This window comes from Candoia aspera, chromosome 17 (genome assembly GCF_035149785.1).
Source record: "Candoia aspera isolate rCanAsp1 chromosome 17, rCanAsp1.hap2, whole genome shotgun sequence".
Taxonomy (NCBI): domain Eukaryota; kingdom Metazoa; phylum Chordata; class Lepidosauria; order Squamata; family Boidae; genus Candoia; species Candoia aspera.
The window spans coordinates 1,016,183-1,036,932 of record NC_086169.1 but is presented as its reverse complement, the minus strand read 5'-3'; the positions used below and the strand labels follow the sequence as shown (position 1 = coordinate 1,036,932).

General features: G+C 55.1%; 1 protein-coding gene across 2 annotated transcripts; it reads left to right on the top strand.

The window, feature by feature from the left end:
- The first annotated feature begins 3,173 nt into the window (after nt 1-3,173).
- On the top strand, nt 3,174-20,689 carry SETDB1 (SET domain bifurcated histone lysine methyltransferase 1). Of its 2 annotated transcripts, none has more exons than XM_063316611.1 (22): nt 3,174-3,306; nt 4,545-4,770; nt 5,128-5,288; nt 5,718-5,755; nt 6,250-6,349; nt 7,065-7,193; nt 7,343-7,544; nt 8,121-8,194; nt 9,150-9,340; nt 9,685-9,814; nt 10,450-10,588; nt 11,594-11,755; nt 12,228-12,830; nt 13,743-13,859; nt 14,153-14,322; nt 15,520-16,139; nt 16,753-16,778; nt 17,261-17,393; nt 18,540-18,705; nt 19,262-19,464; nt 19,700-19,788; nt 20,349-20,689. In XM_063316611.1, exons 2-22 carry the CDS (start codon nt 4,556-4,558, stop codon nt 20,464-20,466), a joined length of 3,786 nt encoding a protein of 1,261 aa, XP_063172681.1. In that variant the 5' UTR covers nt 3,174-3,306; nt 4,545-4,555; the 3' UTR covers nt 20,467-20,689. The 2 variants fall into 2 exon arrangements, with proteins under 2 accessions (XP_063172681.1, XP_063172680.1); XM_063316610.1 differs by having other exon boundaries at nt 12,225-12,830.
- The last annotated feature ends 61 nt before the right edge of the window (nt 20,690-20,750 follow it).

The window sequence follows — 20,750 nt, the reverse complement described above, 5'->3', positions numbered from 1 at the left end:
TGGGGCGTGGCCGAGGGGAGACGACAGAGGCAGCGCGCACGCCCATTGGCTCACCTTCCCCGTGGGGGTGTGGCCCGCCTCGCCGTCCCTGCGAAAGGGGGCGTGGCCCAGAAGTAGGGGAAAAGTGATTCCGCGGGACTCTCGAGTGGCGGGAAGGGGCGGGGCGAAGGTGACGTCATGGACCTGCTCGTGACGTTGCTTTAAAGGTATCCGCTCGGGGGCTTGTGGCGTGTCGTCACGGCGCCGTCATTTGGGGGCTGTCAGCGAATACGACTCCCATCATTCCCAGCCCACCTTTCACGTCGCTACAGCGCCCATCTTCCCCTGCCTAACCGTCTGGCTTTACCTGTTGGACTGCAACTTGCATTAGTGCCCTGCAACACCACCAGGCTAGAGCTGATCTCCTGGACGACAAACCCCATCATCCTGCGTCAATACGCCCGGTGCTGCCTGAGCGGGGAAGGGCCTGTGCTGCCCCCCAAGAGAAAGACAAGCCAGCTCTGCTCACGTGCCAAGGAAGGGGATCCTTTGGCCCGGCGAGGGGATGATGGGAGGTGTAGTCTAGCCCAAACTGAGGCCTCTCCCCCCCTCCGCCGTGGCTGGTCCTCAGACTGCAGACACCGCCGCCGACCCGCGTGTCGGAAGGTCCGGCAGGATGGCTCTGCCGCCTTTTCCTTCCGTCCAGTCGCCGCAGCAGCAGCAGCACACAAATTGCGATCCCAGACCGACTCAGAACAGCCGGGAAACCCCTGCCAGCCACATCCCGGACAGAGCAGGCAAGGTCCCGGGGCCAGAGAATGCCCTTTGCACATGCTCAGGAGCACAGCTTGAATTTCTCCATCCCGCTGGGCCTGCTCGAGAAACCCGGGCCCTCCTTGGACAGCAGTGGGGGAAAAAAACCAATTCCCCGGTGGACGGACCACCTCCAGTTCATTCCCTCCATAAGGGATCCCTTCTCTCCCTCCTCACGGGACGGCAGGAAACGCGATCCTGCCTCCCGCGTTGTGAAGTATTCATGATATTTCCAGGGGCAGCACAGAGAAGCCGGAGCAGCCCGGTGGACAAGGTAAGTTTTGCTGGCGTGGCGTGGAGCCAAAGCAGAGCGACCTGCCAGCTCTTCGGAAGTGCAAGGAACAGCTCTCTGGATTCCAGGCGTGGAGCAGTGGCTAACCCTGTGGACTGGATTGGATCCCTGCTCTTTCCAACGTGTGTGATCGCTGCCAGGGTTCCTCTAGCAAACCACCCTAATTTCTTGCAGCAGGGCCCCAATTCGCTTCTCTCTTTGGATCCTGAGCCTCAGGCTCAAATTTTCCCTCTGCCTGACGGAAACTTTCTGGCCCCGAGCAGACCGACGTGTCCAGGCCGTGGAGAGTCCCATGACAGAGCCCTTTGGAGACCTGGACAAAGGCATCTGCCTCGCCTTCCTCTCCCTGATGTGCATCTTCCTGCTGGTCATGATGGTGAGATGCGCCAGGCTGATCGTGGACCCCTACACGGCCATCCCCACCTCCACCTGGGAGGAGGAATCCCTGTGTAAAGATTGCCTATTCTAGAACACCATCAGACTCATGAGCAGGATCACAAAGATAGCTGACTTATTAAAGAACAGCGTGCAGGATCACAGAGAAAGCTGAGAATGATAAAAGCGCGCCAAATTCAAACTAAAAACCCTCGGTGCAAATGAGATCCCTCCCCCCGTAGACTCTTCCCAAGCTCACAATCCCAGGTGCTCCTAACGGCTTCTGATGGTCTGCGGGAAACGGCCTTGAACAGAGAAAACAACCCAAACTCGTTCCGTTGTCCTGATTTCACATACAGAGCTTGGCACAAGGTCTCACAGCAGCTCCCTCCCAAACAGAAACGCGCGTCAGCGCCATGGCATGTGAAACGTTACGATGTACAGTGCACATTGAAACAGTGAACATGACACCCTGGACTGACCGCTTGACCATGGCGGAAAGGACTGGGGGGGTGGAGAAATCAAGATCCCTAAGTGGGTTCTTACAAGTCTCTCCTGGGTTCATCATCACTCCGTGCGGCCTCCGCCCGCAGGAAACTCAGGGCAAAATTTACTAGATTCAGGAGCACTGGAGTCATTCACTTACAATCATCTTTTCCAGTGGGGAAAGCTGGTCACCTAAAAAAGTTAGATGGTGCTTGTCTGTGATAATCCACGGTTTATCAAGAATGGTCCCTCCGCTTTCTCTGCTGTCTTCCTCCTCTTCTGCTTCCTCAGCTGAGGCAGGCTTTTGTGGCCCATCATCTGCATGTATCCCACGCCCAAAGTACATGAGATTCTCCTCGCTGATCATCTTCTCCAGAGAGGCCTCAGCCTCGGTTTGGTCCAGGAGGGACCAAGTGGCTCTTGTCACCCTCTCCAAGGGCGCCGTAATTTGGCAGCGTTGCCTTCTTCCTTTTGCCCACTCCACTGGAAAGACTTTAACCGTCCTGACCATTTTCCTTCAAAACCTGCAAGTAAATTCTGCGCCTGCTGGGGCTGCTGGAGGTGGGGCGACGGGGGGCAGGGGATGAGCAGGGGACGGTAGGGTGGGAAAACACACCAGGCAGGGAGATGCTAAAATGCACGGCTTCTGTTCTGGGGCTGGGAGACGTGAGATGGAACAGCAAAAATGAATGATAAACTTCCTTTCCTCCGGCAACCTTCCATGGCACTCCACGTCTGCTGCCTTCTTTCTCTTCCGACCTTCTTTTCGTTGATAACTGAAGTTTTCTTTGTAAGTTACGGGATTCACGTATAAAAGCATTCACTGAACCACCCTCCGGACTTTGTTTCCTGTTCATTTGTGCGTCCTGTGACCCCAAGGACATTATAAGGTGTCAATATCTCCTCCCCGCCCAGGGGAGCCAAACAGCTCTGCCGAATTAAATTAAAACTTTCCTCTCTTTAAAGCGAGGCTACTGCCTTAAAAAAAAAAAAAAAAAAAGGCTGGGCATGCGTACTTTCTCCTCTTAGTAAGGGGCGGAGCTTCCCCGCGCTTTCATTCTTTCGCCTCGAAGGACTCTGCGGTGCGCCTGCGCGCTTCTCGCGGCCCGTCCTCTTCCCCGAGGCACATGCGCGATGGAGGAGCAGTCGAGTTTCCCTGCGGCCTCGCGCCCGCCTTCCCGAGGGCGCGTGCGCGCCACGGCGCCTGGCCTCGTCCGGGCACGAGCGACGTCCCGCCCCCGGAAGCACGTTGAATGGATTTCCCGTCCTTCTTAAACAGCCCCCTCCAGCCCCCCCAGCAAAGCCTAATTGGGTTCCAGGCAAAATAAGCCCCCCTCTTCTCCCGCCCCCGAGGGGGAGAGGTGAGTTTGGGGAGGGTCGTAGGTGGGGGGGCGGAAGTGGGGCCGGGGGGTCTGCTTTGAAAGGGGAGGGGTCGCAGGGAGGGGCTGCAGTTCAGGAAGGAGGTCCCCTGGGAGGGGGGGCAGAATGGGGAGCAGCTCCCCTGCCAGGGAGGGGTGGAAAAAGCTCAGGCTTGCCCCACCTGGCCCTGCTCCTCCGGGCTTGGACTACAGTACCCATTAGGCTCAGCCTGCATGGGCACAACCATCTCAGGGGGAGACCTAGCATATAACTAACCCTGGTTCGTTTTAATCTTGGTTAAGGGGGTTGTGGCTTTGGGTGTGCCAAGCCAAGGGACAGCCGGAGACGTTTGACCTGCTGGCCGGACTCCCTGTTGCTGCGGGACTCTTACCAGTAGAGCAGACCAACACGCGTGACTTACCTGCCGCTTCGTTTCTGGGGGCTGAGCAGCTTCCCGTGCTAAAAACAAAACTATAATAACAACAACAGCAACAACAACAATAATAATATAATTTACTACCTTCATATGCTGCCCGACGCCCAGCGACTCTGGACGGTTATTTATTTATTTATATTTCAAATTTCTGTCGCCGCCCATCTCCCCCAAGGGGGGACTCTTAAAACCTATCAGTCCAGCGTGCTGCTCTTCGGGGTCCTGAGATCTTACCCGTCCCCAGTTGTCTTAACAGAGAGCCAGCCGTTTATGGCTCTCCAAAAGTGCAGTAAGGAAGGGGTCATCCTGGGAAGGGGCCATATACATCTGTACCTTATCGTTTGTACGTGCTTGCGTACGTATCTAGCCTGTTCGTCTTCTCTTAAAGATGCTCAGACTTAAAACCATCCTATTCGTGGACAAAATAGAAAAATAATGGTGAACAAGCGGAAGGAAAAAAGGATAGAGGGGAGTCGATAGTTATAAGAATAGCTTACTTGGTAGCCAGAGGGCTTGGCATGGGTCTCTAGAGTTGAGACAGTAGAATACCTAGACGAGGGAGGTTTAGGAATACCTAAACGGGCGTTGCTGTGAAGGGCTGAGCAATGAGTGAATTTGCTGCCTTGTCCACAACCCTTTTGCGCCACACAGACTTTGCCTGTTAGCTTTTGTGGCCCGTATATCCCTCTCAGATGGTTGGCGAGGTCTGGATCAGATGCTAGAAGACAGCAGGAACCTCCACCCGGCTGGGACGGAAGCGGGTGTCAGCTGCCGGGTTTCGTTTGCTCTTCTTTTGAACCGTTCCAGGTTCTGCCACCATGGCAGAGTCCCAGGAGATAATCGAACTGCAGCGAGAGGTCATGGAAGAACTGGGCATCTCTCTGGAAGACCTCAAGCAGTTGATTGAAGAGGAGTTGGAGAAATCAGAGTGCATCAGGCAGCGGAAGGAGGAACTGGAACGCTTGGAGGAGTGCGTGAAGAAGAAAGAGGCTGAAGTGGCCCAGGTAGACCAACTCCTTGAGAACGCTGTGAAGTAAGTAGAGTGACTTGGGCTCTGGTGCGTCGTTACATTTCTAAAAAGCTAGCCACTCAGAGTGTAAGTGATCATGCCAAGTGGGGCGGGGGGATATTTCTAATTTCTAACTCTAAGGTCTTATCTTAGTTGCCTAAGCCTGATTCTTAACTCACCATAGGTGAGTAGCTATTTGTAAATCAGGCTGGTTCATCAAAGGCGTAACAGCTGAGAAAGCACACGTCCTGGATTAAACATTCCGATGCCTGTCAAAAATATTTGATCGAGCATTTCACGTTTTCTAGAAAGCTCGCATGACCCCTGACTTGCCGGTTCTGCCTTAACCGCCGAGCTCTTTCCCTTTCGGTTTCGTCCCAGGGCGGTGGATAAATGCGAAGTGTTGGTCAAAGATGTCTATGCCAACCTGGGCCTGGAATATCGAGAGACGGACTCAGATGAGGATAATGACTCTTGCAAACCGATGGAAGTGATTGAAATTCCTGATGAAGATGACGACGACATCATGAGCGTAGATTCAGGTTGGGGGCCCGTGGGATCAGCCAACGTCTGCTTGACTTTATATTCATAAGTTACTGTCTGACCAAGATAGCTTAGAAACCATTGGCTCACCGCTGTCCAAAGCACATTATTGGTTTTATTGAAGTGGACATGCTGGGTTTGGCCGCAGGAAACATCCACCGTATAGTGCTTTAAAAGCAAATAAGTGCCTTCTTTGCTTGCCCACTTAGTTTGTGACATTAGAACAGAGCAGCTGAGCGGAGATGCTGATGGTGGGTTGTCTTTGATGGGCTTTCATTGAATTGCAACTAAAAATGCAAACAGCAATCCGTATTCAAGTTAAAAATCGGGCAACCTATTTTAAACGTTTGGTTTTAAATTATGCTTCAATATGTTTTGCTGGCAAACACTGTTTTTTACATTATATATTTGTTTTTTTGCCATTGTAGCAGATACAAGTAACAAAATTGCAAAGGACCAGACACTGGTAAGTTTGTGGGACCGGAGTGGGGGGTGATAGCTCGAAACACTAGCCTGTTTGTTTCCTAGTTAGGGAGGATCGTGGGAATTTTAAACAGGTAAACTGAAGCCCAAATTCCAGGTGGGAAGGCATGAAACAGCCCTTCTCTCGGAAAGGAACTAGTCCTGTGGATGTAGCCAAGAAAGTGAGGCAAGGACTGTCCAGTCCCGAGCTGAAATCCTGCTTTTAACCAGCTCTTGCTTGCAAGCTTAGCAATTATTTTTCTGTAATGTGAAGAATAATATTGAGTATCCGGTGAGGGACATGGCAGATTGCAGACCTTGTCTTCTCCCTGCTGAGATTTAACCTGCCACCATCTAACAGCATTGGGAACTTCCAGTTAAACATCTCCACTTTTCTCTAAGATCTTGTCTGTCCCTAGCTTAATTCCTCTCAGCGTTTGCCTTTTTCAGTGAGGAAATCAAAAAGGCACTTTCCGACATACGTTTCCCTACCTGCAGCTCCGGGAAGCCATGGCGGCCATGCGGAAGTCTGCCCAGGATGTTCAAAAGTTCATGGATGCGGTTAATAAGAAGTCGGGCAGCCTGGATTCCCAGAGAGGTGCCTATGCAGTCGCCTGGGGGCAAAGCAGTCTCAGGGTCTCTTTGATACCCAGATATCCTTGGGAAAGACGTTGGTCTGAAATGGAGACCAATAATAAATCACATGATGCAGGACAGCATATATTTTTACGTACTCTTGATAGCAAACCCTGCAGCAGAATGAAGCCCCATCCTGGGAAGTCCTAATTCTGAAGTGCAGGTTTTGCCCCCCCACAACTCCACTTCTTTCTAACATACTTTTGAAATCATGAGGACTAGAAGCTAGCTTTAATTTTGGGTGGAAAAAAGGCAAAAGTAGAAATTGTTCTAAATTTTTACCCAGTTCTTGTGGCACTGGTGTAGCAGTTAAGGCACCTGGCTAGAAACTGGGAGACCGGGAGTTCTAGTCCTGCCTTAGGCGTGAAAGCCATCTGGGTGACCTTGGGCCAGACACTCTCTCTCAGCATTAGGAAGTACGTAATGGCAAACAACTTTCGAAATCTTGCCAAGAAAACTGCAGGAACTTGTCCAGGCAGCCTCTAGGAGTCAACGCTGACTCGAAGGCACCCCCCCCCAAAAATAGTTATGAGCACCGCCTCTGTCCCTTGCCATTCCCAGTGGCCTTATTGGCCTCTTTAGCACAGGTAGGGATTGTGGCTTCTGGGCTAGAAAGACCTAAGAGAAACAGGATCCCTGGATCCGCAGAGGGCAACTGGATTTATTTTTTCCAACAGGGTTACAGCAGGTCAGCCCAGGCTGTGAACTCACCCACGATGGCGACCTCACGGTCGGCGACCGCATTCTGGGCAAGAAGCGGACAAAGACCTGGCACAAGGGCACCTTGATTGCCATCCAGACAGTGGGTAAGGGCCCCTCAACCCCCCCCCCGAGCATCTTAGCAGGCCTGGCCGGCTCTCATACCATTGTGAAAAGACTCCTGGTAAACCGAAGTACATTTCTGCCCACAAGAAGTCTGCTTTAAATTAAAAACCAACATCCCTCTCTCGCCCAGGTCCTGGGAAGAAATACAAGGTGAAGTTCGACAACAAAGGGAAGAGCTTGCTGTCGGGCAATCACATCGCTTACGACCGCCACCCACCGGCTGACCGGCTGCACGTCGGGAGCCGCGTGGTGGCCAAGTACAAAGACGGCAACCAGGTGTGGCTGTACGCGGGAATCGTCGCCGAGATGCCCAACGTCAAGAATAAGATGAGGTCAGGGCCACGCTTTGCTGTGTTTTAAAAACAGCAGGGAAACAATTGCAAGTAGTCGTCAATTGGTGAAGACCAGGAATACCTGATCTAGAGCCAGTTTGGTCTAGTGGTTGAGGCAACGGGCTGGAAACCAGGAGACTGTGAGTTCTAGTCCCACCTTAGCCATGAAAGCCGGCTGGGTGACCCTGGGCCAGTCGCACGCTCTCAGCCCAACCCACCTCACAGGGTTGTTGTTGTGGGGAAAATAGGAGGAGGAAGGAGTATTAGGTACGTTCACCACCTTGGGTTATTTATAAAAATTATAAAGGCAGGACAGTAAATAAAATTAAATAAATAAATAAATACCTTAACGAGAGAGAGGTCCGCAACCTTACTCTGGGCTTATGAGACCAACCGAGGAAATGTCACAAGGAAAGAAAATCATTTGCAAGATTACTTTAAGTGGCTTGTATTCTGCGTTTGCTCCTGCTTGTCTTCACCACGTTTATGAAATGGGGGAGCCAACATTTCTCCGGTTCGAGTTCTCCAGATGTGCTGTAGACCGGGCTTAACTTTTCCTCTCTTTATCACTTCCAGGTTCCTGATCTTCTTTGATGACGGCTACGCCTCCTACGTAATTCAGCCGGAGCTTTATCTGATCTGCAGGCCTCGTGAGTAGAACTTCCCCTCCTGAATTCTAGCCGGAGAAGATGGGTTGGATGCCACCCGTTGCCTCTGTTCTAGTATCTTTGGCATTGTTTGGGACAAAGCTTGACTTCTTTTAACGGAGAAGCTGGTTTGCCCTAACCTGGTCAGTCTGTTACCAAAACAACAAAGAGGTGGAAGGCAACTCACCCACCACAAAGAGAGGGGCTTCTGGCCTGTTGCGTCACTGGGCAGGACAAAGAAGTGCAAGAATACGAAGTTTGATTTTGCTATAAATAGGGCTCGCACTTGATACACAGCAGTCCCTGGGATTCTTTCATAACGCCTTCCTTAGCTTTGCTGCAGTTTTGCCCAGCTGGCTGACAGAGGCCTGACCCCTTTGCTGTTCAGGAGTTTTACATGACTGCTTGTGACCAAGTTAGTCCAGAAGGCAGAGAATTGTTAACTGCCTGTTTCCTGGCCCTGCATTTCCTTCCCCTTTTGTCTTGATACTCTTATGCACCATTTTAAAACTGTCCTGTCAGTCTTAAAACTGGAAGGACCAGGTTCGTAGAATCCACGGAGCCTGGCTCCTTGCTAGTGCAAGAATCCAGGGGAAAGCTTCCCAGAGCGATGGCTGTCAAGCCTGTCCTTGGACACATCCAGCGAAGGGGAGGGTGCCAGCTGACTGGATGGTGGGCTCCCCTGTTGGTCTGCTCTTATTGTTAAGCAGCAGCGAATCAGACTCTCTCTTCCTGTAACCCATGTCTGTGATTTCATATCCTGCACTGTGATGTTGTCCCCACCTGATGCCTCTTCTCAAGGCAAAACAAGCCTTATTCCCTTAACGGTGGTTTCCTGTCTCCACTTGCATTGCTGAACCTGTCTGCACATCTCTCTCGATAACGCTGTGCCCAAAAAGATCTTTAGGTTCTCAAGGAAAAGTGCGCTGGGAATAACTGGTGGGTCTCCTTTGCACAGTCAAGAAATCCTGGGAGGACATCGAGGACGTCTCCTGTCGGGATTTTATAGAGGAATACGTCACCGCGTACCCAAATCGGCCGATGGTCTTGCTCAAGAGCGGCCAGCAGATCAAGACGGAGTGGGAGGGAACGTGGTGGAAGTCCCGGGTCGAGGAAGTGGACGGAAGTCTGGTCAAAATCCTCTTCCTGGTAGGAGCGGTTCAGGATTCGCTCTTCCTGGGTCTTCCTTAAATGCGGGGGCTTTCCGTGCAGGTTCACCAACCCCTGTAGCCCCTCCCCTCTTTCAGGCATGGCTCCACCCACCCTTGCCCCAACCATTTCCTCCCAGAAGCTGGCTTGGCCCCTCCAAGTTGGCAGCGTTGGGGCGTCCCCTCCGGGAGAGCAGGCGTATTGTTTCAGGGCTCAGCGTGGCCGAGAGACTAAAGGCCCAGATCCACCCATTGTGTGCCCCGATTCTCTGTGTCCTCCCTGCTGAGCCCAGCTTCCCGCATGGCCCAACCTGCTCGCTCGCTCTCTCTCTCTCTCGCTGCCAGGATGATAAGCGTTGCGAGTGGATCTACCGGGGCTCCACCCGCCTGGAGCCCATGTTCAGCATGAAGACGTCCACTGCATCCACCCACGACAAGAAACAGGGCGGGCAGATGAGGACACGCCCCAACGTGGGTACGTCAGCCTTAAAAAAAAATCATCCCTCCCACGGTCAAGCAGAGGTGTGGCTGGGGAGGGAAAGTCGGAGAGAGCCAAAGCCATAAAAGGGGGACTCTTTCCCCCCAGCAGCCTCAGGGCCACATTGCCCACGCACCCTCCCGCCCCGCTTTCAGAGCAGAACTCAACTCTGCGGAGGACGTAAATCTATGAAGAGTAGATCAGGAATGGCACGTGTTTCTCTAGATTTATTTATGCACCTTTGCCTTTGAGCGGACTTGACGCCAGGCAACCAGCTGGGCAGGCAGACGTGGCTTGCCCTTGCCTGCTAAGGCAGGACTAGATCCCAGATTTCTCCATCCCAGTCCATCACCTTAACCGCTAGACCAAAGGGTGTCGTTCCTTCAGCTGCAGTTAGCCAAGGCAACGCAGCACGGGGACAGAATGGCGAGCAAAATTAAACTGAGGAGCTGCAGCCTATACAACCTTCCACGCGTCCTACCTCAAGTTTCCAGGACTTTGGAAGGACCCTCCTTGATTTGGCACTAACCATGGAAGCTCCACTGTTCATTCCGTTCCCTTCCTTTGGACGTGACTGGCCGGCCTCTTGAAACCAAACAAGGGCCCCTCTCCTCACCCTGCCTCTCTTCCAGGGGCCGTGCGGACCAAGGGACCGGTGGTGCAGTACATCCACGACTTAACAGGAACCAGCCCTCAGCAGTTCAAGCCTGCAGAACCCCAGCTTCCCATCACAACGTCCCAGCCAGTTTCACCCCTGTTTGGGGAAACAGAGTAAGCTGCTGAGGAGAGTCCCTGTTTCTTGTGGGGAGGGCCCTCTGGACGGGTGCTGCTGATGGTGAGAATCCTCAAGCGAGCGAGAGTCTTTGCGGAGCCCCGGAAAGGGGGTTACGACCCATAAAGCAAGTTTTGCCATGAGTCTCCCCAGGTAGGGAAGGGGTGAACACACAGAACCTTGGAAACCGAACAAGTCAGCGTTCAGCCGCTCATTTATTAGTAGGGGTGTCTCCAAGACTGCTGGAATTTCCTTTTTCCCGGTATGCAAGACCAAAGAGCTGACCTTGAAATATCCATCCGCTTCTTGTTACTCCCATTTTGAAATACTCCCCTTTTTTCTCCACCTCCAGAGATCTTTTTACAGGTCTGAGGATAATTACAATTACAATTAACTGTAGCACCACACAGGCACACAGGCACACCTCCAACAGTATTGGTCACCCTTTCAGACCTTCGTGGACCCCGTTTTCCAGTTTGAGTCCAGTGTTGGGGCCGTCGGGCCTTGCAGAAGATTTCAGGAGATGTTAGCGAGTACTTCCCCTCTCCTGCTGCCTTCCAGAACAGTGGGACACCAGCTCCCATCCTCCCCAGCGAGCTGTGTTAGAGTTCTGGCTGGGTCTGCAGGAGGTTGACGAGTCCCCCAGCAGTTTCCTTTAAAAAGAACTAAAGTTACGAGGCTTGGTGTCTGGCACACGTGGATCTCCCACTTCCTGTGTCCAGCACCTCCCGTTAGGAGGGTGAGAGAGCCAGAATTGGGAATTGGGTCCTTCTGCAGGTTCAAAAAGAGGAAAAAGAGTTTGCTCTGGGATAGGAGAGTCCCTGTTATCAATTCCAACCTTGGTTTAATTTTTAACGCCAATTTGAGCTGCGTAGGTTTTTCGGTAGCATTTTCTACCCAGCGTTTTTACTCGACCTAGGCCACCCCGAGCAGTGGCCTAAACCAAAGGGCTGGTGACCGATTCAAGACCAAAATAAAAACCTCCCTTTTTTTCAATCCTGCAGCTCGGAGAGCCAGCTCGCTCAGGCCAAAAAACAGCAAGTGGCAAAGAAAAGCACCTCGTTCTTGCGCCCCGGCTCGGCAGGGTCGGGACTGTCGCCCCCCTCCTCCCCTGTCCTGAGCGAAACCCCGCCTGTGGGCCGGACAGGAGTGACCCAGCAGTTCAGGTGAGTGGCTGGGGCTGGAAAACCGGAAAAGCCCGGCCCTTTAAAGGCTGCTGTCTGCGTGGGGCAGCCCGGATATAACAAAGCATTCCCAGTGCCGGGGTCACAACTGAATAGGGCCCTTCCTGTCCCGGGACTCCATAGAGGTAATTCCCCTCATTCCTAAGGTTTAGGAGAGGGCACAGTCAAGGCGGCACCACCATGTCTAGGCGCGAAGAGTCGTCTGACCCAGAGGGGACCCTGGGAATTAGAGAAGGACACAGAAATCCTGAAGGGGGGACAAGACGGGACCGTCTGGTGGGAAGAGAGCCATGCTGGCCAGCATCAAGGGCTGGGGGTCGAGGACAGTGGCACCTCTCCCCGGCGTTGTCCAAGTCGCTCAGGCAGCCATCTTTAGTTGGCCAAAAGGGAGGGTGGCACCACTGAGGTCCCCACCGGCCTCGTGGCCCTGCCTGACCCCCCTCCCCTGCAGCAGGTTCTCTGGGCCCCAGCCCGGTGCAGGCCCCACCCTGCCCTTCCACGGCATGATGGACCGGGTCCCCAACGAGCCTCCCTACCGGGCCCCCGTGGAGAAGCTCTTCTACCTGCCCCACGTCTGCAGCTTCAAGTGCCTGACCCGGGTGCGGCCCGGCCACCGGGACCAGCACCGCAGCAGGAACCCCCTCCTCATCCCCCTGCTGTACGACTTCCGCCGCATGACGGCCCGCCGGCGAATCAACCGCAAGACGGGCTTCCACGTCATCTACAAGTCGCCCTGCGGGCTCTGCCTGCGCAGCATGGGCGAGATCGAGCGCTACCTCTTCGAGGCGGACTGCGACTTCCTCTCCCTGGAGATGTTCTGCCTGGACCCCTACGTCCTGGTGGACCGCAAGTTCCAGCCCTACAAGCCGTTCTACTACATCGCCGACATCACCAAGGGGAAGGAGGACGTCCCCCTGTCCTGCGTCAACGAGATAGACAGCACCCCCCCGCCCCAGGTGGCCTACAGCAAGGAGCGCATCCCGGGCAAGGGGGTCTACATCAACACCAGCTGGGAGTTCCTGGTGGGCTGTGACTGTGAGGACGGCTGCAGAGACAAGTGAGTCGCCGCGGCCCCCTCCTCTGAAGGGGCCTCCCCCCTTTCCCCAGCCCACTTGCGCAGCCCGCTCCTTGGTTCACCTCGAGGAGGAGAACCGGGGCACGGGGTCGACTTTCTTGCAACCAAGCCCGAGACGAGGGGCTTGCAGAAGACCCCGGTGGTCTGCCATGGGCCCAAACCGTGGCTTGGATTTTAAGCCAGGGGCGGCCCACTTTGCAGGGAGGCCCAGGGATCTGGCTCGTTCAGCCAGTTCCTGGTTTGTTTTCCCTACATGCTGGCTCAGGATCTCTTCTTCATGGAGCCCCCTTCCTTGTGGGGCTTCTGACCAGAGCAGGCAACACCCCTCCCGCAGAGCTGTTCCTCGGTTTTTTTTCTGTTCATACTGCTGGATACGCCAGGTTTACACGTTTTCATTATCCTTTATTGTAAACCGCCCAGGGTCCCCCGTTGGGGGAGATGGGCGGTGATATAAATTTAAACCAATAAATAAACAAGTAAAAATAAATAACAAAACATCTACAATAGTCACGCCATAAGCAGGGTAAAGGCTTGCAAATAATAATAATAATAATAATAATTATTATTATTATTATTATTATTATTATTATTATTATTGGAGCAGAGTCAGAACAAGGAATAATAGAAAGATGGCCTGTTAACTGTGAGAGACCCTCCAGAACAGCTCCACCTTCTGCTGTTTCTGGCCTCCAGGCAGGCCACATCTATCTGTGAAATGAACGCAGTGAAAATGTAGTGGTGAAAAGTAGCCATGAAATACTATGAAAACGAAGTGCAAGTAAGGCTGTCCTGCAGCCTCCCCCACTTAAAACGAAGTTGAGGGGGCAGGGGGCCACTGGGGCTTGACGTTGCCGCCGTTCCCCGCTGATGGGGCATCCCCACATCCTTTGACAGATCGAAATGCGCCTGCCACCAGCTGACAATCCAGGCCACGGCTTGTACCCCCGGCGGACAGATCAACTTCAATTCCGGGTACCAGCACAAGCGGCTGGAGGAGTGTCTCCCTACGGGGTGAGTGGGGCTCCGGGGGGGAGGAGGCGAGGTGCGAGCCAGGGTCCGTTCCCCACAAACCTGGCAGAGCCAGGAGGACAGAGTGGTCCGGACCAGGATCAAACCCTCAGTTTTGTCACTCCTGAATTCACAGCTGAGCAAAATGCAGCGCAACGAGTGATTTGCACTCCACGTGCTCGTCCCCCTCAATTTGAGCATCCTCCCTTTCCCCCGCGCAAAAGCGGTCTCGTTTTTTCCGGCGAGGAAGGCGGGGCCTCCCGGGGCCTCAGTGTGTGTCTCTCCCCACCCCCCAGAGTGTACGAGTGCAACAAGCGCTGCAAGTGCAACCCGAACATGTGCACGAACCGCCTGGTGCAACACGGCCTGCAGGTCCGGCTGCAGCTGTTCAAGACGCAGAACAAAGGGTGGGGCATCCGCTGCCTGGACGACATTGCCAAGGGCTCCTTTGTCTGCATCTACGCGGGTAAAGGCGGGCGCGTCAGGCTGTGGTTGCACAGGGGGAGCCCCCAACTCGTGCAGCGTGGCAGGCCGAGGCACTCCTGGCTTTTGGAGAGGGAGGGTGGCTCAGGAACCGTGCCCCTCTTGGCACACGGGCGGGCTGGGGTGCAATTTATTGGCTACCTGTTAGGACTCCGGAGGCTCTGGGTCAGCACCCATCGAAGCTGTTTTCCTCCCTTGTTTAAGGGTTAAACGCAGACCTGATTCGCCCTCGGGAGCAGCCACATCGTGGTTTGGCTCCAGAGTGGCCTGTTGGGCGGCCCAGCCAGAGGTGCCTTAACTGGCAAATTGTGGCTAATCGAGCCACCTTGTGTGTGAGCCACGTCTCCAAGTCCACTTGGAGCTGATTTGCGAGTCCAGCATTGATACAGGGAACATGAGGGGTGCAATTCCAACCCAGTAGTTCCTACCCAGGACCCCCCCACCCCCGACTGCTGAATTTCTAGACCAGACGGTGTTGGACATAAGGACTGATGGCGGGGAGGTGAGAACCACCAGTTCTCCGGCCGGCCGCAAATGTCAACACGGGGCACATGGGTTCTGAATTTTCCACGCCTCTCAAACGTAGAAAATTCAGCTCCTTGCTCCTGCATTTATCTTGGAGGGCAGCAGTACAGGTTGTCCTTGACTTATGACCACAGTTGGGACAGGAGCTTCTGTCACTTAGTGAGTCACGCCCAGTCTTATGACCTTTTCGCCACAGTCGTTAAGTGAATCCAGCTTCATTGGAAGTCAAAATCCATTTGACTTTGCTTGTTGGAAGTGGGCTGGGAAGGTCACAAATGGCGATCACGTGATCCCGGGACGCTGCAACCATTGTAAATACACACCAGTTGCCAAGCGCCTGAATTTTGATCACGTGACTGCAGGGATGCTGCGACGGTCATAAGCATGAGGACTGGTCGTAAGTCGGTTTTTCCAGCGCCTTCGTAACTCTGAACAGCCGTTAAACGATCGTAAGTCTTGGACTACCTGTACCTGCAGGGGAATTGGAGGGTCCTGCCTGACCGAGACGCAAATAAGGAGATAAGCCTTATCGTGACGCATGGTCCATAAAACAAACCATATCCTCTCTCTGGGCATAGCAAGCTGCTAGCCCTCATGGCTGGAGAACTCGGGGGAGGGAGAAGCGAGGAGCGCTCAGCCCCCGTGTCGCTTGCAGGGAAGATCCTGACGGACGATTTTGCGGACAAAGAGGGCCTGGAGATGGGTGACGAGTACTTCGCCAACCTGGACCACATTGAGAGCGTGGAGAACTCGAAGGAGGGCTACGAGAGCGAGGCCAAGTGCTCCTCCGACAGCAGCGGTGTCAACCTGAAGGACGACGAGGATGACAACTCCGGCTCGGAGGAGGCAGAGGAGTCCAATGAGGACAGCTCGGACGACAACTTCTGCAAGGACGAGGACTTCAGCACCAGCTCGGTCTGGCGCAGCTACGCCACCCGCCGGCAGACGCGGGGCCAGCGGGAGAATGGCCTCTCCGAGACGGCCTCCAAGGACTCCGGCCTGGCCCGGCAGGTTGGCCGCGAGGAGGCCCCCCCGTGCAAGCCGCCCCTCTCCGAGGAAACCCCCAAGAACAAGGTGGCCTCCTGGCTGAGCTCCAACGCCCTGTCCGACAGCTGCCATGACGGCGACAGCCGGTCCTCCTTCCGGATCCAGGAGGCGGCCGAGGCCAAGCCCCCCAAGGTGGAGACCAGCGAGGGCGAGCGGGTCGGTCCCCCCGGGCTCGCCAGCAAGGATGAGCTCGGCCCGGAGGGGGACCTGAAGCTGAAGAAGAAGGAGGTATGCTCCCTGTGCTGGAGGCTGCTCTTGGATGGGCGGGGGGGCGCTGGAAGGACCCCCCCCCCGGCTGCATCCGGCTATCAAGTTCCTGTCCTGCCTTCACAGTCCCCAAAGCAGCCGCCGAGCATGCCTAAAACAGCCCCCCCGCCTCGGGGTGGGTTTCTCTAAAAATGCCCACCTGCTGGTCTCAGAGGGGGGAACTCCCCCCCCCGGGGCCCTTTGGACAGTGATGTTAAATTTCAGCTGCAAGCGGAATGGGCCGAGCCACGGGCCCCGGCAGCCAATTGTGCAGAAAGTCCGAAGGGGACAGTTCAGGGGGCAGAAAGGCATCCCAGATGGTGGGCCCCTTGCTTCCCGGAGAATCCTGAGCGGGAAGCCGGTTTCGGAGGGAACGTGGGTGGCAGCGCCACGGGGAAGGCAGGTGGGCCTGGAGCAGGGCAGCCAGGCAGCCCCCTTCTCCTCTTGCAAACGGTCTTTTGGATCGACGGTTGCAAGGGCCGGTCTGCACCCCTCCGGGACCATCCGATGGGAGGCTCTAGCAGGCCAGGAGCAAGATCGGAACGAGAAAAGCCAAAACAGAGACTGGGCAATTCTCTCTTCTCTTTTTCCGTAGGACTCAGACGATCCGGGCAAAGCAACGTAAGTCTTTTCGGCATTTCCTGCAAAACTCAGGGGGGTGGGCAGACCTGCTTTAGCCTCTGGGAGAATAAAGCGGTCCTGGGCGTAAGACCGCTTCCCACGGCAGGGAAGGAGGCATTACTATTTTTCCAGCTTGGCCATTTCGAGGGGTCCCTGCAAGCAGAAAAGTGGTTCGTCAGGGAAAAGGGACCACCGTACCTGTCTGCTGACTGCCTTGCCAGGGACACACCCTTTCCTTGAAGCACCCAATAGATCTATTTTCTTCTGGCTGAGAAGAAACAGCCTTTGAAGTTCTGTCCCTCAAAACATCTCAGACTTGAGCTAATCACCCCTACAAAAGGACTGCCCTTCTGTAATTTTTGAAGGGGTCGAGAAACCATGGCCAAAAGCACTCTTCTTAGCATCCCGCGGGCAAGCGTCCAGGGCAGGGTACCGAAACAGCCTTGGCGCTAACCCCTGCTTATCCGTGCCCCGCTTCTTAGGCCAGGCAACCCAGGCAGGGTGTACGGCTACAACCCCAACCCGTCCATCCCAGAAGGGGTCCGACGGCCCCACAGCAAGACGGCCTCCCACCAGAGCCGAAGGCAACCCGAGACCCAGCAGGGATCCCCCGACGTAAGTTGGTGTGGCTTTTTGTGCCAGAGTTTGCCCTTGCCTGGGACATTTGAAGGTGGGGACCCAACTTGGTTGAACAGGAAGCATGATTTGGGAATGCAGGTAGTCCTCGACTTACGACCGTTTGTTTAACAGTGGTCCAAAGTTACGACAGCCTCAGAATGGGAGCTTTATGACCCATAGAGCACTTCCAAGCATTGCAAAACGTCACGCACAGTCACGTTTCAGGCACGTGGCAGCCGTCTTGCATTTACGACCAGGCGTAGCATCCCACGGTCACGCGATCGCGTTTCTTGCCCTTTTCTTGCCGTTTTTCTTGCCATTTTCTGGCAACAAACGCCCATTGGAGAAGCTGGATTTGCTTAACAACCATGGTGATTCGCTTAACGACCACCGTAAAAATGGTCATAAAATCGGGTCCGGTCACACGGTGACTCGACTTACAACCACAATTGCTTACGATGGAAGTTCCAGTCCCAGTCGTAGTCTTAAGTCGAGGACTACCTGTATGTCCAAGAATTTAGGGAAGGGCAGGAAAGAAACTTGAGAGGCCAGCTGAGCTATTCGACTAGGTAGCTCGAAGTCTCCATATCGGAGCCTCCACAAAATTGGGACTCGGGGCCTCTTTTACTCCTGGAGGGGCCGTCCCTTGACAGCCACCCTGTTTCATCTGGGGGGGAGCTTCCGATGCCGCTGTTCCCCTTTAGACCTTCCAGGACCCGGACGTTCTTTGTTTCTGGATCTCCAGTTGCAGCAGAAAATCGTCCCCTGAGGAAACCAAGGCCGTTGGCTTTGGGTCCTGCATTTAAAGGGAGCGAGCCCTGTTTGAGGCTGCCCCCCTGCTTCCCCGCCGCTAGAAGATTAATCCCTGTATGACGCACGGTGTCCTTGAAAGGGCGAGTAGGGGGCTCCCAAGGGTTTTGGCAGGCCCAGAAGAAAAGAAAGGGGTGCGGGGTGAATGTCGGAAGAGGCGTGTTTTCAGGGCTGAGCCGAGACCGGAACAGGACGGAAGGAAAGCCGGCAGGGATTTCGGCCAGGTGTCGGGAAGGGCCTCGAGCCCAACCCGGGGCTGGTCTGGGGGCACCAGGCATGCTGGTTCCTCGTGGGCGAAGGGGAACCATCGGGAACGTTTCTCTTCCTGGGCAGGACGTGCTGATGCTTTCCAGCAGCACTGAGAGCGAGGCGGACAACGGGCGGGCGACTTCGGGGCAGGCCCAGGGCAACGCTGACAGCGATGACATCCAGACCATCTCTTCTGGGTCGGAGGAAGACATGGCCACGGACGAGAAGAAGAACGCCTCTTCCGGGCTGGGTGAGGTCCGGCTGCGTCGGGGCGGGAGGGGCTAAGTGGGGCATGCCCTGAGGTAGAGTGCTCTCGGATGTGGAGGTTTCTTTTAGGCTAGGAGAGAATACTCCCACGTAGTTTTCTTAAACCCTGGAGAAGGTGCTGATGCTGGGGAGAGTGGAGGGCAAAAGGAAGAGGGGCCGACCAAGGGCAAGGTGGATGGGTGACGTTCTGGAGGTGACGGACTCGTCCCTGGGGGAGCCGGGGGTGTCGACGACCGACAGGAGGCTCTGGCGTGGGCTGGTCCATGGAGTCACGAAGAGTCCGAAGCGACCGGACGAATAAACAACAGTTTTCTTAACCGTGGCCACTTTAAGGCGGGTGGACTTCGACTCCCAGAATTCCCCAGCCAGCACCTGTGGCCAGGGAATTCTGGGAGTTGAAGTCCACCCGCCTTAAAGTGGCCAGGTTGAGAAGCCCTGCTCTGACGGGCGCCGGATCCCAACCTCCCGCCGCTACTCTGGGCAGCTGGGGGCGGAGGCCGCCTGGTTTCACAGGCCCCCCTTCCCTTGCATGCGGGCAGGACCAGCCAAGAGGCAGGTGGCCGTGAAGTCCACCCGGGGCTTCGCCTTGAAATCCACGCACGGCATCGCCATCAAGTCGACCAACCTGGCGTCCGGGGAAGGGGCAGCCCTCCGCAGGAACACGCGGCAGTTCTATGACGGGGAGGAGTCATGCTACATCATCGACGCCAAGCTGGAGGGCAACCTGGGGCGGTACCTCAACGTAAGAGCAGAAGAGCCTCTCCGCCCGGGGAGGCCGGGGGTCCCGGCCGGGGGTCCCCCTCCCCGGGGTTGGCCTGGATCGGGGCCCGTCCCCTTCCTGGATGGCTCCTGGTTGGTCCCCCGGGAGAGCCTCCCTCCCCCACCATGCCAGGGGCACAGGGCAAAGCGGCCCCCAGTCTTTTCGTGATCCTGACGCTTTGCCCTCCCGTAAACGTCCCTTGGCCTTGGCTCCCCAGCACAGCTGCAGCCCCAACCTCTTCGTCCAGAACGTCTTCGTGGACACGCACGACCTCCGCTTCCCCTGGGTGGCCTTCTTCGCGAGCAAGTGAGTGAGCCCCCCCAAAGCTGGGTCCCCCTCCTTCCCCGGATGGGCTTAAGGGCTCGGGGCATTTCTCCAGGGGATGCCCCAAGCCTCTAAAAGCAGCAGCTCTGAGCCTTCCCGCAGGGAACAATCCGCTGAATACAAGTTCTTTCGCCGTGAAATTGCTCCAAAGCGTCTACAAGCTCCCTGCCGGCTGGGAGGCACGACCTCGGAGGAAAACGGTAGGGGAGGGAGGAGGAAAAAAGCATCAAATCCTGGTATGAAATGTCTTCGCTGTCACCTTTAACAGGTCCGTGGCTTAGCAGGGCGGGCAGATTCTTCCTCCGCCAGCACAGAGCTCACGCGCCCATTTCACAGACAGGAGAACGGAGGCCGAGGCACCCGGTTTTCCGAAGGAATAGCCGAGAACTCCGATCCAGGCGGAGGGCTTCAGAAACCTGAACTCTCGTTTTTAGGCGCAGTCTCTCCCTCTTGCTCCGTCTGGCTTCAGAGGCCCCAGAAGAAGTTAAAAAGCAGTGTTTAAAAAATGGTAATAAAATAACGTGCCCGGTTTCCCCCTGCAGGAGGATCCGGGCCGGGACAGAGCTCACCTGGGATTACAACTACGAAGTCGGAAGCGTGGAGGGCAAGAAATTGTTGTGCTGTTGCGGTGCCATTGAATGCCGAGGCCGCCTGTTGTAAAAGCTGTTTTATTCCCCGTTGTGGGGAGACCTCTTTTTTCCAACAGAACGCCCCATTGGCAGAAAGGGGACTCTTACTGCCAGCCGCCACTTTTCACCCACACGATTCCTTGGATTTCCGTGGTTGTCTCTTCACTCCGCATATCCTGTTGGCCGCAGCAGGGACCATAGTGTTAATTTTGTGTTTGTAAAGGACTGTTTCCCCACCCCACCCCCCTTCCAAAATTCCCTTTGGATGTTGTAAAGCAATAAACAATACCCCGTCTTTATTAAAACAAGGGTTTT

Excerpts from the sequence above, each read along its gene's own strand:
- SETDB1 (XM_063316610.1), top strand. The coding sequence starts at position 4,556 with ATGGCAGAGTCCCAGGAGATAATCGAACTGCAGCGAGAGGTCATGGAA. Across the intron at positions 5,756-6,249 it reads TTGCAAAGGACCAGACACTG|CTCCGGGAAGCCATGGCGGC; the intron begins GTAAGTTTGTGG and ends CCCTACCTGCAG. Across the intron at positions 7,194-7,342 it reads GATTGCCATCCAGACAGTGG|GTCCTGGGAAGAAATACAAG; the intron begins GTAAGGGCCCCT and ends TCTCTCGCCCAG.